Source organism: Melanerpes formicivorus, unplaced genomic scaffold (assembly GCF_026170545.1).
Source record: "Melanerpes formicivorus ecotype bairdi unplaced genomic scaffold, bMelFor1.0.p_v2 SCAF_23, whole genome shotgun sequence".
NCBI lineage: Eukaryota > Metazoa > Chordata > Aves > Piciformes > Picidae > Melanerpes > Melanerpes formicivorus.
Window position 1 is genome coordinate 11,424,524 of NW_027142375.1, and position 17,223 is coordinate 11,441,746.

Genomic DNA, 17,223 nt, shown 5'->3' on the forward strand with positions numbered 1-17,223 from the left:
TTCTACAATTCATATGAACTACACTGGAGCAAAAAACTCACATGAAGTGTTTGCATGATGCTCTCTCAGTATTCATAAGGGAGGACATACAGATTAAAGCCATCTGTCAGATTAGGGCTTGTGCACAAATTATTTGCCTAGCCTGATAACCAAATCTCTCTTGGGCTACTTCATTGCCACTTAATCATGGATGGCCATTTTGTGAGTGTAATTGAAAGGAGAGCAAGTTGGGAACTTCAGTGATCCTGAAAGAACCTATCAGAATTTATATCTACATGCTGCTACTTGATTTATTCTTCCAGTGACTCATACACAGCTATATTAGGTTCTGGGATAGTATATATTTTTTATTTTATTTTTATTTGTTTGGCTCATCAGGAAATGAGCATTGTTGAGCCAGGATAGTGTTGATGTATACAAGTCAGTCAAACTGCCATTTAACATGTTCTCTGGCAGTTTGTGGTACAGGTGGTGCTTACTGATTTGGTTGTGATGGTATGTTGACCTGAGCATTCTTTCCTGAGAATGCTCATCTAGATCCTTCACAAATCTAGAAGATACACTCCTGGTTTTTAGCATGTGTTCTTGAAGTTTCTACATATGTGTAGCATGATTTTCACCCTTCACCAATTCAGAAGGAGCTAGATGCAACCAAGATCTCCACAATTAATAGAAATAGACTTTCTACTATTTTCAACAGTACTTTTCTAGTGAAGAAAGTATCGCTGTCTCACTTCATAGGCACAAAAGCCCCAGTGAGATGACAGAAATTTCCCTTGCAGGAATTATCCAGAAAAACTACTAGCAGAGCCAGAACTGAGGTTACTTGGCTTCAACAAATGGGCCAATGCTCTAAGAGTTGCCAGGCCTTCTCCTTTCTAAAGCTTGTGTAGTCAAGTCTAAGTTTAAGGTCTTAGTTAGTCTTAGTTATGATGAACTAAATAAACTATATTTACTTCTCACCATTTTGTCTGGGTGTTTAGTTCCTTGCATGGCTTGTGGGATATCTTAATTTAAGTTTTCTTGGCTAACATATCTTTATGGACTGAAAATTGCCTTGTGTCATGTTACCAGGTAGATGGGCATTTAAATGCAGTTACTTATGGTGGCCTCTAGATTTGTGCAATGCTAGCTCTAAATTACAATGATGTCTGCAATGTGTCCATACATTAAAAACAGTCCAACTGGGATTATTTCTTTGTTTTCTTTCCCTCTTTCTTTGAAGATCTTTGTTTGCATATACTTTCAATTCCACATCTGATAGTTTAGCATATGGATATAACCTTCATGTGTTTTCCTCCTGTTGCTACTTTATTTTTCCTAATTAAAATGTCAGTCCTGCATGCTGCATTTGAGTCAAAGACTTTACAACAAGCCATGCCCTCTGCATTTCAGTGTTGGGCTTTATTTTTACATATGTGTGTGTGTGTGTTTGTTTGTTTGTTGTTATTGTTATTATTTTGCTATTTTGTTGTAGGGCAGCAATGTTATGGTAAAACAAGCATTGTTACCTGAAAGAGTCAGCATCGGGAGGTTAAAATGCGGTCAAGGGTTAATTTACCAGACAGAAATCTCATTTGATTGTCATGGTTTTGCTGTAGTCAGTCAAATACTTACTTGTTATTTTATTGAGTCTGCTATAAACTGTTTTAAGAGTTGTGGCTCAATGGCTGTTTGGACCGAGGGCATCACCTTTGCTGCATATCAGTTAGAAGTACACCACACTTGCAGGGGAAATGCCTGGAAGAAGTGGCTGGGCTAAACGTATCCAGAAAAACAAGTAGAACTTTTGTGACTTGATATTGTTTTGACATTTATTTGTCTGTTACATATCAATTGTGACTATCCTTCTTCTGAAGGTTTTTCTTTGGTGTAAGCATAATTTTATGAATCAAAAGGTTTATTTTTTTCAGCATAAAGCATTTTTGAGTGTAAATGTCCGTCTTGCTGTCAAGTCAGTTCATATGATTGTTATTATTTTTAAAATATTGAGTTTCACAGTATCACAGTATCACAGTATCACTTAGGTTGGAAAGGACCTCGAGGATCATCGAGTCCAACCTGACACCACAGACCCCATGACTAGACCATGGCACCAAGTGCCACATCCAATCTCCCCTTGAACGCCTCCAGGGTCGATGACTCAACCACTTCCCTGGGCAACCCGTTCCAATGCCGAATGACTCGCTCGGTGAAGAACTTCCTCCTCACCTCGAGTCTGAACCTCCCCTGGCGCAGCTTGAGACTGTGTCCCCTTGTTCTGGTGCTGGTTGCCTGGGAGAAGAGGCCAACTCCCTCCTGGCTACAACCACCCTTCAGGTAGTTGTAGAGGGCAATGAGGTCACCCCTGAGCCTCCTCTTCTCCAGGCTAAACAATCCCAGCTCCCTCAGCCTCTCCTCATAGGGCTTGTGTTCAAGGCCTCTCACCAGCCTTGTTGCCCTTCTCTGGACACGCTCAAGTGTTTCAATGTCCTTCTTAAACTGAGGAGCCCCAGAACTGGACACAGTACTCAAGGTGCGGCCTAACCAAAGCAGAGTACAGGGGCACTATGACCTCCCTGCTCCTGCTGGCCACACTATTCCTAATGCAGGCCAGAATGCTATTGGCCCTCCTGGCCACCTGAGCACACTGCTGGCTCATGACTTTATCACAGCAGATTACTTGAAAATGTGGTTAAACTCTTCTCACATTTTCCAGGAGAAACTGCTGTTTATCAAATCTTCTCTTTTGTTTGTCTGGATTTACTTCTAATTTATTTATATGTTTATTTTTATATTACGGCAGTTATTTGTAGCTCCGAAATGTGTCAAATCAAGCAAGAAATATTTATTTCATTGTCCTCCATCAGGTAAGTGTGTGCAGCATATATATTGCCATTAAGAAATGGAAATAATATGTAATTTTCAGTATACAGTGAAGCTTTATAGTGTACTTTGAACAAGAAAGCAAGTATATTGCTTTTAAAGCACTTACCAGTAGAAAAGCTGATTGCTTAAAGTACTTTTTTCTAGTAAAATAAACTCAGTAAATTTTTTTAAAGGATAATTTCAATTTGGTAAAATCTGTTCAGCCATTTCAAATAAAATATGTAGTGATGTTGATGTTGCTGCTTAGTTTTCTAAATGGATTATTTTAAAAGAAAATATATTGAAGAGTATTGCTTTCTGAAAATAATGGTTGAAATATCAACACTCTATGGAAAAAAAAACCCCACAACAACACTAAATCCCCAAACCAAAGCCAAGTTGCAAGAATTTTTGACAAATGTGCAAAACTACAAAATCATTACTGTGCCCACATCAGTTTGTGTAAGACAGATGTGACTGTTGACGGTAGAAGAGTACATTCCTGGCAACAGATCTTGGAGTGGGTTGTGGATTGTGGGTAGATATGTGGATTGCTTTTTTTGGTTGGTGTGTTTTGGTTTGGGTTTTTTTTTTCCCCAGTAAGCATTCACCTCTTAATAGTTAATGAAGTACCTGAGTACCACTTAGTACAGTGGATTGAAAGAAGTTAAAGAGGGCTTCAAAATAGCCTTACTCTTCTCATCCTACCCAACACATGTGAAAGATCTGGCTAAGGGGAACAGGTATGGAAAATGTGCGTGGTGTAACCAGTAATAGCAAGCAATACAGCGTATCTCCTGCCAAGACACCTTTAATGCATGTCTTCTCCTGGACTTACAGGCGTTACAGCCCAACCAGGAGCATGAAGAGCTTGGTGATTGCAGAGTACTGACCTCATCTGGCCCTTGTAAACCAGCGTCATGGATGCGTGTACACTGGAAGGTGGCTACAGTGCCTTGCCAGCAGCCTGTGAGGTGCAGGCTATGGTGTATGGAAGTGCAAGATGGGATCTGGTAGTGCAAATTTCACAGGCAGTACCTACAAGCCCTATGAGAAGAGACTGAGGGAGCTGGGGCTGCTTAGCCTGGAGAGGAGGAGACTCAGGGGTGACCTTATTGCTCTCTACAACTACCTGAAGGGGGGTTGTAAACAGGCAGAGGTTGGTCTCTTCTCCCAGGCAGCCAGCACCAGAACAAGAGGACACAGTCTCAGGCTGTGCCAGGGGAAGTTCAGGCTGGAGGTCAGGAGGAAGTTTTACACAGAGAGAGTGATTGCCCATTGGAATGGGCTGCCCGGGGAGGTGGTGGAGTCGCCGTCACTGGAGGTGTTCAGGAGGAGACTTGACAGGGTGCTTGGTTACATGGGTTAGTTGATTAGGTGGTGTTGGGTGATAGGTTGGACGCAATGATCTTGAAGGTCTCTTCCAACCTGGTTTATTCTATTCTATTCTACTACCTGATAGGTTTGAGGCTGGTGTAGTTAGATTGTCTGATGGACACACCAACAATTTTTAGTGCACTGTTTAACGACAAGACAATCCATTAGCAAGTTTAGTTTAGAAAAATATGTGGTAAAGTCTAGCCCTCTTAGAGCTGATTGATGGGTGGATGAGACATCTACCCACCATGGCAATGTGGGCAATTTGAGACTGTAGCTTTATCAGCCGTGTCAATCCAGGGGTTAGAGTGGCCACGTGCTCCCCAGGAACAGATCTGTAGCCATAGCTTTCACACAAGGCCATCATCTTTGGTTCAGCAGCTGCTCTAGCCTGGGCAAGGGTATAAATAAGAAAATGATAGCCTTCATTATCCAGGAAATTTCATTTATACCTGGAGCATTTGGGAGTTTTATTTCCCTATTCTATCATGAAAGTGACTTACTGGAGCAGCAACTGAGAGACTAAAATGATTACAGGTTTATATAACATTTAGTGCAGCATTCCTTTCTGGTCATTCCAGGTGTGCTGGGGTGCATGCATGGAAACAGAAGCAGCAAGAATACATAACCTAAGCTGCTGCTGGTGGACCTTTTCTCCGACAAGGCCATAATGAGAAGGACTGAAGTTGCAGGAACATGATGCTTTCTTTTTTCTTGGCTGGACAGGAGAAGTGGCAAGTGAGTAGTATGAATAGTGAGAGGAGAAGCGGGGGGGGGGGGGGGGGGGGGCAGTGTGTGTGTGGTGTGGGGAAACCCCAACCATTGTGGCAGCAAATAATATGCCCCAGAATAGAGTGCAGCGAGACAACTGTAATTTTCAAAACAAAGTAGTACAGAAGGAGGAACCTGAATATTGTTAATGCCACTCCAGGCAATTTATGCCAAAGCAGGTTTCTTTAGCTGCTTTTACACCCTCAGCTATAAAGAAAGCCTTCAGAAAAGACTGAGGGCAAAGTTGGACTTGTTAGCTTGGGGCTCAGCCTGGTAATTGCTGAACGACATCAAATAACAAAAAACCTGAAACTTTGTATCTCCCAGCAAGACAGCGTCATGAATACCTAAATCCACCACCTGATTCCTCTGATACCTGGAATTCGCTGCTCAAAGAGAGGACAAATATAGCTGTTATGAAACCACACAATCTGCTTTGGTGCGTTTTGGCAGTTAAGAAAGGGAAGAGTTTTTTGGACACAGCCCTCCCACAGCCACTCTATACAAAGAAAGCTCACTTTCTTTGGGAAGTCCTCAGAAATCCTGAGCTTGATAGGTCCTGGCACCAGCGCACCAAAACCTCCCCCCCCCCCCCCCCCGAGATCCGGTGCCTGGATGCTGCCAAATTCTGTCCACAAAACCTAGAAATTATGTCATCCGAGTAGAAATAACAATTGCTTTCTATGATTCAGCTAAAAGAAAAACAACTCCAAATAGCGACCAGCAGCCCTGTGATGCCGGCAGATCCCGACAGAGCCGTGCAGAGCCTCCTGGCCACGCTTTCCTCTTTCTCACCTCGGGGCTCCCGCCAAGTTTTGCGGGACTGCTCTGCCGTCAGAAAAGGCGCCTGTGTGCGTGTCGGGGGTGTCGGGTTTTTGTTTTGTTTTGTTTTCTCGGAGTGAGGGAGGCGAAACTTTTTATTGTAAAAATAAATTATGCGAGGGGTGGGGGTCGCCATGCCACCCGGGGGTGTGCGTGTGTAAGCGGACACGGTGCGTCCCGTAGCACGATCCCGGGATCCATGTGGCGCACCCGAGTTACGATTTCCGATGCTTCCCCCCCAGCCCCGGCAGGGGAGCGGAGGGGAGAGCGAAGGCTTGCCCCCAGCGCTGGCAGCGGGGCCGGGGCGGGGGGCGGCGGGGCCGGGGCCGCGGCCGGGGCGGGCGGCGCGGCGATCCGGCGGGGGGCGCGGGGAGCCAATGGGCGGCGGGGATCCGCCGGCGCGGCTCGGGGGCCCCTGGAGGAGGAGGAGAGGAAAAACCACGGGATTGAGCTCTGTCAGTGGCGCTCGCTGCTTCCAAGGGGGGAAGTGCCGGGGGATAATTAATGTTTTTATTAAATTTGGAGGGAATTTTTTGCAGCCGATCGCCGCGCGTGGCCTTCAGGTGGGTCTCCCCGGCAACTTTGCCCGCCGCCCGGCAGGCTTGCGCGGTGGAGGTGGGCTGCAGAAGCGATGCTGGGGCGAGGAGGGGGTGGGGGGGAAGGCGGCTGGGTGCGTGTGGCGGTGTGTGGGGGGTGTGTGTGTGTGCGTGGCTGCGGCTGGCGGGCGCTGCCGCCGCTGCCGTGAGGTGCGCGGCTCGCCCCACCATTCGCCATTACGAGTTGAGCACACGTTTGCTAGAGCCGGGGCTGCCACTTGCGCGGATCGCCCGGGGAATACGGCGGGGAGTGTAAATAAACCCCTGCCTCTCGTCTTGCTTTCTGCTGCTGCCTCGAAGTGCTTTTGCTCCGGGTTTTCCTGGCAGAAGCGCGTAACCCAGGTGAAGGCAGAGAAGGGAGGGTTGTTTTTTATGAATGGGACTCTTTGAGGTTAATTAGCTATGCAAATTCGAGCAGTTCATTCATGGCGGTTTTTTTTTTTTTTTTTTTAATCTAAAAGCCATCTTGTATTCCCCTCCAGGCTGATTGGAGTCCAGACCCCGAGGAAATCTCCAGATCAAATGCCCAGTAAATAAAACACTGAGCTAAGACTTGTGGAAGAGCTGCAGAATGGATGGATTTTATGACCAGCAAGTGCCTTACATGGTCACCAATGTGAGTGATCGGTTCAAAGTTGGTGTTTATAAACTTGACTCCGACTTGTTTCTGTGGGGGAGTTTTGCAGAGGGAGTCTCTGCTTTGTTACCGCTGTAGGGGCGACTCTTCATCTGGGAGCTTTGCCTGCAAGATCAGCCTGTCTTCCTAGTTATTTCAATAAAGCATCATCTTCTTTTAAAGACAGTTTTGGGATGATTAAAAAATCATGCACATGATTAGCGGATGAGAGAGACAAGAGCAGCAGCAGCTGCATTCAAAGTTTCTGGCTGCGTTCGCCTGCAGCGCTCAGAAGAATGAAGTTGAGGCAAACGTTAACGTTTTTCTTTTTCCTTTTTATTTTTCCTTTTTGACTTTCAGGACTTTGCAAACAACGTTTTAAGTAACACAGGGAAATAAAGCAGCCTATTATAATCTCGTATCTGGGTTCTCCTGCCTAGCTTACACAGAGGGGATTGATGTGCTATTGTGTAGGTTTGTGTACTTTAGATGCTAAAAATACATGGTTGGTATTGTGTTGCTTCTTGAACACATTATATGTATGTGCGTGTGTCTACATAGAAATGTCTTGCTTTTAGACACAGGAATCTTTATGAACATGTTAGGTGCTCAGCAATATTTTTTGCTAGGAATTGGAGGCTGCAAGACGATCCTTTCTTTCCCTGTTAGAAAATGTAACGAATTCATGCCAGCTTTCAGTATTCTTGATTAAATGAAAAAAAACAAAACACCCCAACCCAAACCCCTCAGATTTCTGAAGTAACTGATCTTTCCTGTTTATAGAATCCGCGTGGGAGAAACTGTAATGAGAGACCGACAAATGTCAGGAAAAGAAAATTCATTAACAGAGACCTGGCTCATGATTCAGAAGGTGAGGGCTTGTTTCCCCCCTCCCCCCCACCCCCCCCCCAGCACACCCTCCCTCCCTTACTTAGTAAGGCAGAGAAGCTCTTTCAGAGCTATTTATTTATCTTGGAGATAAATATACCTAGATCAATCCGAATAAACAAGACCAGAAAATTGCATTTACTACTGCAAAACATAATGGCAAAGGCAATAAACTGATGAAGTTGATACTCCTTCCTTGACTTACCCTGTTGCATTTTTGGTACTACCACACATGTGTAGCACGGATATCATACACCGAGGCCAAGCCTTTGCAGCATGACACAGGTCATGGCACCTAGCTTTTTCCCCTTCAGGTGTCTTGATATTCGGGGCTTTCCTCATTTGTCCCACCTTTTAACATCCCTTTCACTGGTGTGTGTTCCCTGGTGGTAGCAGGACTGAGAATGATGGTGTGGTTATGGTTGTTTTTCACTCTGGTGTTACTGTAAAGCTAGTCCTGGTGCCTGGTAGTCTGTTCCTGTTGCTGTGGCTCTGGTAGAGTTAAAAATCCTGGGAAATTCAGTTAAGAAAGTCTGGAGTGGACAAAGTTTTGTGAGGCCAAAGATTTGTAACCAAGTCCCATCAGCAGGACTGAGGATCACTCACAGGACTGTAGTCTAGCAATAGGTGCTAACACTACTTTAGACCACAGGGTCAGTACAGATGCTGTGCCTACCCCCCTGTGAGTACATAACACATACAGGAAGGTGTATATAGGGGCCTAAAACTTACCACTATATAAATCTTAGAGGGATGAGGACACATTGATACACTCTTCAAAATCCTTGCATACTTGTGTGGAAAAGTTTTAAGACAGACTGAAAAAACAACTTTCTGATTTTCAGTTAAATGATTTCCCAGCATGAGGTATCAATCCACAGAGTAAATGAATAGCCTCTGTCATTTTAGTGTATGTAAATAGTTATCTGTCAACATTTGTAAAAGAGGAAGTCTCTCTCAAAATACAGTAAATTAAAAATAAACCATTTGTCAGTTCAAATATCCTACTTAGCCTCAGTAAACAGAATTTTCATAACGGAGTTTCAGAGCTTTGCAAGTGAACCAAATGCTGCTCTGGTTGTACCTGTTAGAAGCAACTGATTTCAGTGAACTGGAAAGAAAGATAAGCTGCTGCAAAACTCAGTCCGTGGAGAAATTGGTTTCACTTTAAAGAAAGGACGAGTACATCGAGGAAATAGTGGTGATTCACTTGTCATACAAAGTAAAACATAAGGGGAAGTAGAAAAGATTTCCCATTTCTGTTTGCTGTTGCAGCCTGTCAGGTCTTTTCTTCAAAATTTCTGTGATTGTTACAACCCTACTAATAAAAATACTCAGTTGTTGCTTGGGCAGAACTCCTGTTGAAGTCTGAGACAGCAGATATTGCAGGAGGAGGCCTGAATTGTGTAAGGGGAAACAGTTCACCTGTAAGAAAGAGGATCATTTTTAGCTTTCCTTTGTGTTGCTGAATGAGCCTTTTACACTACAGAGCTTGGTTAAGATTCTGTTTATTTCAGGAGCTCTTAAAATAATACAGTAAGTAATTATTTTTTATTCATAGGTATAGAAAAATCAGTAACTGCAGCCCCAAAATAGCTACTTTGTCTGTATGTTTGACTGCCAAAATAGAATTTGTGTATGTTGTTCTTCAGGAAAAATATGTTTTTGAGGATATTTTAATCTTATGAAGAGATTAAGGGTGTGAGTCTCTTATCCCTGTCTTCATCTTTTTGCAGAACTCTTTCAAGATCTGAGCCAATTACAGGAGACATGGCTTGCAGAAGGTAAGGAAAAAACTGCTTGTAAAAAGAGGAAAAACAACTCTGGAGGGGGAAAAAAAAAAAAGTCCTGAACTTGCTGTCTTAATGTTCAGCCCAATTAATTGAGCTCTAAAAGAGCCACCTCATGTGTCATGCATACATTAGAGCCTCTGATGAGTTTGTCTTTGGGGACTCTGGGGCTGCTCTACCCAGTGTCATCACAAATTACCAGGAGAAATTGCTTCCAGCTCACAATCACATCTGCTTTTGGCAAGAACTAATGCACCAAGACTTCAAGTTCTAAGCCTCTGTTCAGATTTTAATTGCAATTGATCAGGTTTATATTATTGTACCTCGAGAGACTACATACAGCCAGAACTGGGCTTGCTGTTTCCTTTAGAGCAGCACATATAATTATTTGGTGTTCTGGTGGAGTACTTTTCTGATGGCAGAAATTAGTTTCTCTGGGTTCATCGGGACGGGATGCTTCAAGATTTAAGTGCAAGTGTCTTCTTTCCACCTTGTTCACAACACAGAACATTAGGTGTGTATGAAATACTTAAAAAGTACTGTTTTTTCTTTCTTTCTTTCCCTTTTCTTTTTTTCCAGAAACCTTTAAATATTTTGCATGTTATTTTTGTCTTCGTGTTTGTAGTTGTGAGATTGTGTGCTGGGTGATTAGAAAACTGACATCGGTCTGTTGTACACCTGCTTGTGCTTTTAAGTATTTCAAATAATCTTGCAGAGCACATTCTACTGAAGAGAGAAGGTTTAAGAGCAATAATGTAGAAATCTGAATTTAGAGCAGCTGTTGAGAGATTCATTTAACAATAACAAAACATGAGCTGCTGCATTTAGAGAACTTTAACAAGATGCAAGGTAGCTTTCTGCTTGTCGATGTGTATTTGTTCTCTTTAGCAATATTCTCTAATTTTTGTTTTCCTTTGGTGTTTACGATACCATTTATTTAAAGCCTGAAGATTTTTATGCATTGTCTGATCTTAATGTTTCTGCTCCAAACTTTGATGTAAACATGCTTTTGATGCAAATTAACATAATATCTCCAAATCGATCCTGATTTAAATGAATGTGAGTATTCACATATGTTTAATTTTTATCATGTACTGGACTATGCACAACTATCTTGTGGAATAGATGTTCTGGTTTTTTGGTTGGTTTTTTTTTTTGGAGAGGAGGGATGTTGGGGTAAAATGTGTGTTGTTGGGTTTCATAGAGGCTAATACTGCTGTTGACTGCTTGTCTACATACTGATTCTTTTTTAACAGCTTTATATGTAGTTAGTCAAGTTCTTAACCTGTAAGTAAGTTGTGGGGTGTTGTTTATTTTAGTGACAGTTTTATTCTATCATTATTTTTGGCATGTAGATTTTCTGTATGTAATCAAAAAGTCATCTTTAAATTAATGGAACAGAGAATACATTTTTAGGAATTAATATGATCCTTTCCTAATCATTGAAAGCAGGATGTCCTGCACTAAGATCTTTTTTGTAGTATAACAATCAGATGCAACAGTAACTGTCTCTCTGTGTTAGTTTTCCTAAGGATCTCTTTATTTTGTTTCATCTCATTCACTCTAACAAGCCAGAAATATGTTAAAATACTACTCAAAAGATAGTATTTTTTGATAGAGAGAAGAGCTTTTAGTTCGATTTTTAACTGGCATGAATGTTTTTGTTTCTGAAAATGATTAAATTTCTTTGATCATAAGTCAGGAAAATGCAGGCAGAGTCATAATGCATGTGCAGATAATAATATAAGTTTGAAAAATAATATGGCATTTAAAACTGATGAAATAATTTCTGTAGGTACATAAATTACTGTAAGTGCAATTTTTACTTGGGAGGCACTACTTATTTTAGACTAGAATGAATCGTTTGAGAGGCTTTTTTTCTTTTCAGCTGAGTCTATTTCACTGAATAAATTTATATAGATTTTGAGGGAGAAACCTGTGTCTAGTCCTGTGTCAGCTAGATTGAGGAAACTTTGTAAAAGGAGATAGCATTATAGCATCATGTGGTAAGTATTTAAAAATGGGGGAAAAAAAAGGCTAATCTGGGAGAGGATAATAAAGCTAAATGTTATGTTTTCCCACAACATATTACAACTAAATAGTACAGATTTTTCAGTGTTCTAGAAATACTTTAAGGAATCTGTGTGTTTAAGGCCACGCCATGTTTTCAGCTGTTCCACGAAAACCCAAACTTTGTACAGCTTTTCTGAAGGCTAAACTAAAACTGAAATAGAAAGTCAAGATGAGAAAATCAAATACTAAGCTATTAACCTGAGCCCAAAGTTTTTATTAAACCAACCTACCCAAAACAACTTTCTGGTAGTCTTTACAATATACTGGTGCTTGAGGATATTGTAGCTCTCTGCTCAGTGTTCTATATGGATGAGCTTAGCCAGGAAACAGATTTTGAAATCAGACTTGTTTACCCATTGCAAGATGTGTCCATTTATGTTCTTCTGGACCTTCATAGGCTAGAAGTCTGCCAACTTGGCAGCGTCAGTTATGTTTACATATTTCTTTTCATAATGCTGTGGAGCCAGGGAAATGACCATGAAATTTTAAAACGTCTTGACCCTCTTTATGAAAAGCAATGGCAGCTGACCAGGTTTCTCCCACGAGTTCAGATCCCCACTGGGGAGTAACCAGGTCAGAAATTTACTTATTAGTTCGGAGAAGAAAGTGAGTTGCATTTTATGGCACACACAAAAATGCTTGTGGATTAAGTTTTTGTAGTTTTGTTTTTCCTGGAGCTAGCCTTATTACATCACAGACTTCAGCCTGGAGATTTTTACAGTTAGTGTCACCTGTGACAAGTTGGTGGCAAACAAGGAAACAGAAATGTATTCTATCCCTGTTGAAAAGGGTGGAGTGTTTGTATGTATTAAAGAAATAAACCAAAATGTAAACAGTTAAATAACCTCTTGAATATAATGCTATTCTGTAGTTAAGAAGCGGAACACTACTTACAGAAAACTTCCAAATATATTCCACTAGCTGCATGCTAGATTTTTATGGAAATGAGTTTTGCCTCTTACTCTGTGTAGTATTAGCTGTGTAAGAAAGAATCTACATTATTTTGATGTATGACTGACTTTGAATAAGGTTTCCTCATGTCAATTATTATGCAAGACAGAAGACAGATTATAACTGTTTCCTGAAGCCAGAAATTGGAAGTGGGAAGCCTTTAATAATTGTTTCAACCTTCGAACTTGAAAGGAAATGGTTAAAACTGCCTATTGCTAGCCAAGGCAAATATTATTCAGATATTATCTCCTGTTTCATATTTAAATAACTTGATGGCAACATTTTGTCATGATAATATTGTAAAATGACTTTATTGATTCCGTATATTTGCAGTCAGATTGGATTTGGCAGATAGCAATTGTTCATTGACTTGGAAAAAAAAGGTTCAAATATTAATCTAATGTTATCTCATCATGGTAGCTGTTACTTCTTGATCTGGAATAAAGTGAAGAGAGAGGAAAAATACTTAGTGAGTGTCTCCTTTCCATGGTGAAAGCGTTGGGTTTTGGGGGAAAAATAGATTAGCAAAAATACAGATTTTTATTTAAAATTAATCTTTTCAGATACTAGTTTCTCTTGCAGCTTGTGAAAGATACGTAAAAGGCATCAGAAGCAAAAGCATAATGAATTTATGCACTGGATCTGCTTCTTGGAGCAGCAGATAATAAGTTTCTCAGATGGTAGTAAACTGAAAAGTAAAACACAATGTTCGTTGGGTGACTTGGAAAAAATACGAAAAGACTAAGTGAACTGTAAAGTGTTTTGAGAGACTAGCTACAGGTAATAGCAGGTTCATGCCATTACTGCAGCTTAGTCAACTTGAGCGGATGCCTACAAGCTAACAGTATTTAAAAGCTAGTTCTTAGTATCTAAAAGGAAGCTGTTTTGCACAAATAATTGGTCCCCAAATTTGGAATGAACCTTAGGAGCTAAGTTCCTCCCTTTTGTTCTTTGATCCCGAAGGATGTTCCAATGCCACAGTGATGTCTAAGGTGGTGTTGACTTCTAGTTTGTTTTGTAAATGAGAAAGTGTGAAAATAAGTAGTTTCCAATTCTTAAGTGATTATTTTTAATAAAAGAAAGCATTAGATCTTTGAATATTGGTTTAGTTAGAACGGCTTCGTTTTAAGCAGTGGAGATGTGTAGCAGCTTACTCTGGCTAGCTAGCTTTCTGCTGCCAAAAAATGGTAACATTTACTCACTGTAAGACAGATACTATGTAGCCATGTTCAAAAACCATTCACATATATATAGGACCAAAACCAGTGAAGAAATTACAATTTCATGTCTCCAAGGCTGAAAACTGCCTGATGGGGACAGACACTCTAAAAGACTTTCAGAATTTATAATGCAGAGATTCAGCTTTCAAATACTCATAACTCTTAAATATCTATGCACAAAACAAGGAGGAAAGTTATAAAATAAAGGGAGGGGAGTGTTCTTTTAAGAAGAAATCTAAAAGAAGTAAAACTACCAGAAATTAAGTCCGAGAGTCTCTGTAGTAATAAACTTTTTAATGTCTTTCTTGTTTGCTTGAAAACCAAATGCCTTTTACTCAAAATAATAATTTTCAAAGGCGTAGTGAGGTTTGCAAACCAGAGGGCTGCCACAAAATGTTAAATGTTAGGGTTTCCTTGTAGCTAACTTTTTTCTCATTTTTAGTATAGCAGCAAATGAAGAGCAGATACTGAAAACCCATCTTTATATTCCTAGGGATTGTTCACATAAGGAAAAATTTTTGAGATCTGGAGCTAGTTTTGAACTGCATTTGAGTCTATTAGTCAGAGCTTCTCATGTTATGTAAAAAGGGGTTTGGGTTGTTTTGACAGCAAATCGAGTGCTTATGGGAAATAATATTTTTTACCATCTTGAAATTTGTCACTGTTTTGCCTCCTGAATGCTCCTTTGTTAGAAACAGTTGTTCCCTGGGAAAAAAAAAAAACCAACAACCAAAAAACAACACAAATCCCCCAGCAACAACCTGGAGGAAAAAAAAACCCAAACACCAAAAAACAACAACCAAGCCTTCCCTCTCCTAGCTCTTTCAGGAATACTTACATTTATATCTTTCATAAGTGACAATGAATCAAAGAAAACTCAGTAGGCTCCTTACTGGTGAGGCCCAAAGCTGAAGCCAAAATACTGCTGTTCACATATAATTTCCTGTCAATTTTGATTTCTTTTACCACTTAGAATAAATGGATTGATATTTTAAAACGAGCTGCTCTTAGCTCTAAAAGTGAAGTGTGAGGTCAGAGAACACAGTACCACAGGAAGTGTTCCGCTGCCCAAAATAAAGTTTTAAGTGAAACGAGGAGGTTTGCAGCTTCTTGTTTTTCTGGAAAGTTTCCGTGGTGGTGTTTTGTTGTTTTTTTTTAAGCTGGAACACCTTTCCCTGGAGTACAGCTGAGCTTTTGGAAGCAGCTTGTGACTGGGAGAAGGAAGAGTTAACTATCAGCCCTGTATAATTTGCTTAACTTTTCATTTATTAAATAACGTTCCTTAGCAGGTCTGTGCTGCATCTTGAGGCAAAGCAGTGAAATCAGTGTGTTTATGCCTGAAGTTCAAGTTTACTTTGCTGTAGCTTTCTGGAAGGGTGTGACATGAAAAGCTTGTGGTTGAGGCCACATGGTTCATGCTGGACTGTGTTTTTGTGAATGGAGGCAGAACTCCAGTTCTGACTGCTTGTCTTGAGGAATTGCTTCGGAGATCAGCTGTCTCATTCACTGGCAGAAAGAATGACTCATACATCTTCTGCCTTGTTTGGCTCCAGGTCATTGTTACAGTGGATAGAGCTGGTTTTAATTAAATATTAACTCCTTTTGTCCTGGATGCTTGTTAATAGGGACTTCTTATTTTTGTTTACTTGCAATGAAAGCAAGCTAACAGGCCCTAGTTTAAACTTTTCTTTTGCTTTTTTTTCCCTCCCAATTTGCTTTTTTGCTGTGAGCTCAGCTTTTGAAAGGCTTTTTAAAGCTCTAAAAATTACAGACAAGTCTTAAGTATTTTTGTGCTGTGACTGTTTGCTTCTGGCAAACTGATTTTTAACTCAGTAGGTAGTGAAACTGCAAAATCTAAACTGATAACATCCTCAAGATCATCATTAACATTTCTGTGCACTTCCCAAATCCTCTCAAGACATTACAGCTATAGTCAGAAGAAAAGAAAACTTTTGGTAATAATGTAGGCTGAGCTGGATAGTTTATGCTGCAGATGTTGTCTGCTTCAGGAGTCTGAGACTTGATGGCTCTAAATGTAGAGTGAACTAACGTAGCTGCTTCTGCTATTAGCAGTAAAAGCCACGTGCTTAATATCCTTCAAAACCTTTTATTAGTCTTTTGGAATATACTTGCCTTCTCAAACCCCCATAATTAAGTAGCTCAGGGAAATACTTAGATGATCATTTCAGATACCTTTCTCAATTTTCCTGTGAATGGCAAAGTAAAAAAAATATAAAAAAATGGGGGTGATTTATGCATTGTGTCTTGTGTTGAGTATGTTAACAGAAGACCAATGAAGATTTTATGGCAGCCTTGTTGAATTACAGTACTTGTGAATATAAGAGGAAATGAATGGCATATGCATATAAATGTACAGACAATTTGTAACCTTAAAAGTTCCATTTTCTTTTCAGACATTAAGGTCAAGATACCTTCACTTGTCTGTTTAATTTGTTACAAAGCCTGCTTGTAATTATCTAAACTCTAGGCACAAAAACCCTCTTCCTTTTGAGTAATGGGATGATGTATCCCAATGATATGCCCTCAGATAGCAGGGTGCTGGTGGAAGAAGTCTATGTATTAGGCTGATGGTTGCTTGGATTTGGGCAGTGTGACAATGTGCGAGTTTCAGTGATAGTTCAAAAATAATGTCAGGTCAAACAAAGGAAGAATTGAAGTTCTTATTTCCAGCAGTTAGCAGGTCCCTTTAATTTCTTTGCATAGGCTTGTGGGCTTGTTTCTAAGGTACTGATGCTACTAAAATTAGATTCCTGTAGGAAATGTATGTTCCTAGTTTGAACATTTTGGATGTTGTTATTTGTTTTGTTTACATTTGGCAAGGCTTTAGACACTTCTTAACTTGCTGTACTCATCCTACATTGGCGTTTAAGGCTATGTCAATATTGTATTTAAAATACATTTTGACAATGTAGTCTCCACCTATTTTTAGAGTACTGATAAAGTGCTGTACCTTGATCTCTATTAAACAAGCTTTCATAAATTCTGGGGATCCATGAATGAAGTCTATTTTTCTTGTTTATTCCAGATCAAATGAGGGGTAATGACAGTATTGCTAAAGTAATATTGCTTTCCATGACAATTTCACCAGATGTATTTTATTTTTTCTTACTCTTTGGCTGGAAACCCCCCCAAATCTCATTTACTGATACATACATACATCTTTACAACAGATTTGTTCCAGGGTAAGTTCAGTTACACTGATAAAACCAGAAGAAAGCATTGATGAAGCAGACCGGTATGCAGAGTATGCT

General features: G+C 40.4%; 1 protein-coding gene across 3 annotated transcripts in view; it reads left to right on the forward strand.

The window, feature by feature from the left end:
* The first annotated feature begins 6,198 nt into the window (after positions 1–6,198).
* ETV1 (ETS variant transcription factor 1) overlaps positions 6,199–17,223 on the forward strand; it is a 67,889-nt gene continuing 56,864 nt past the window's right edge. For 2 of the 3 annotated variants that reach the window (XM_068152512.1, XM_068152514.1), the window contains exons 1-4: positions 6,199–6,380; positions 6,896–7,029; positions 7,813–7,900; positions 9,654–9,701. In XM_068152512.1, coding sequence (XP_068008613.1) covers positions 6,985–7,029; positions 7,813–7,900; positions 9,654–9,701 — 181 coding nt within the window. In that variant the 5' untranslated portion in view covers positions 6,199–6,380; positions 6,896–6,984. Of the gene's footprint in view, positions 6,381–6,646; positions 6,756–6,895; positions 7,030–7,812; positions 7,901–9,653; positions 9,702–17,223 lie in introns of those variants that run through there. The other variant, XM_068152513.1, reaches the window with a different exon arrangement.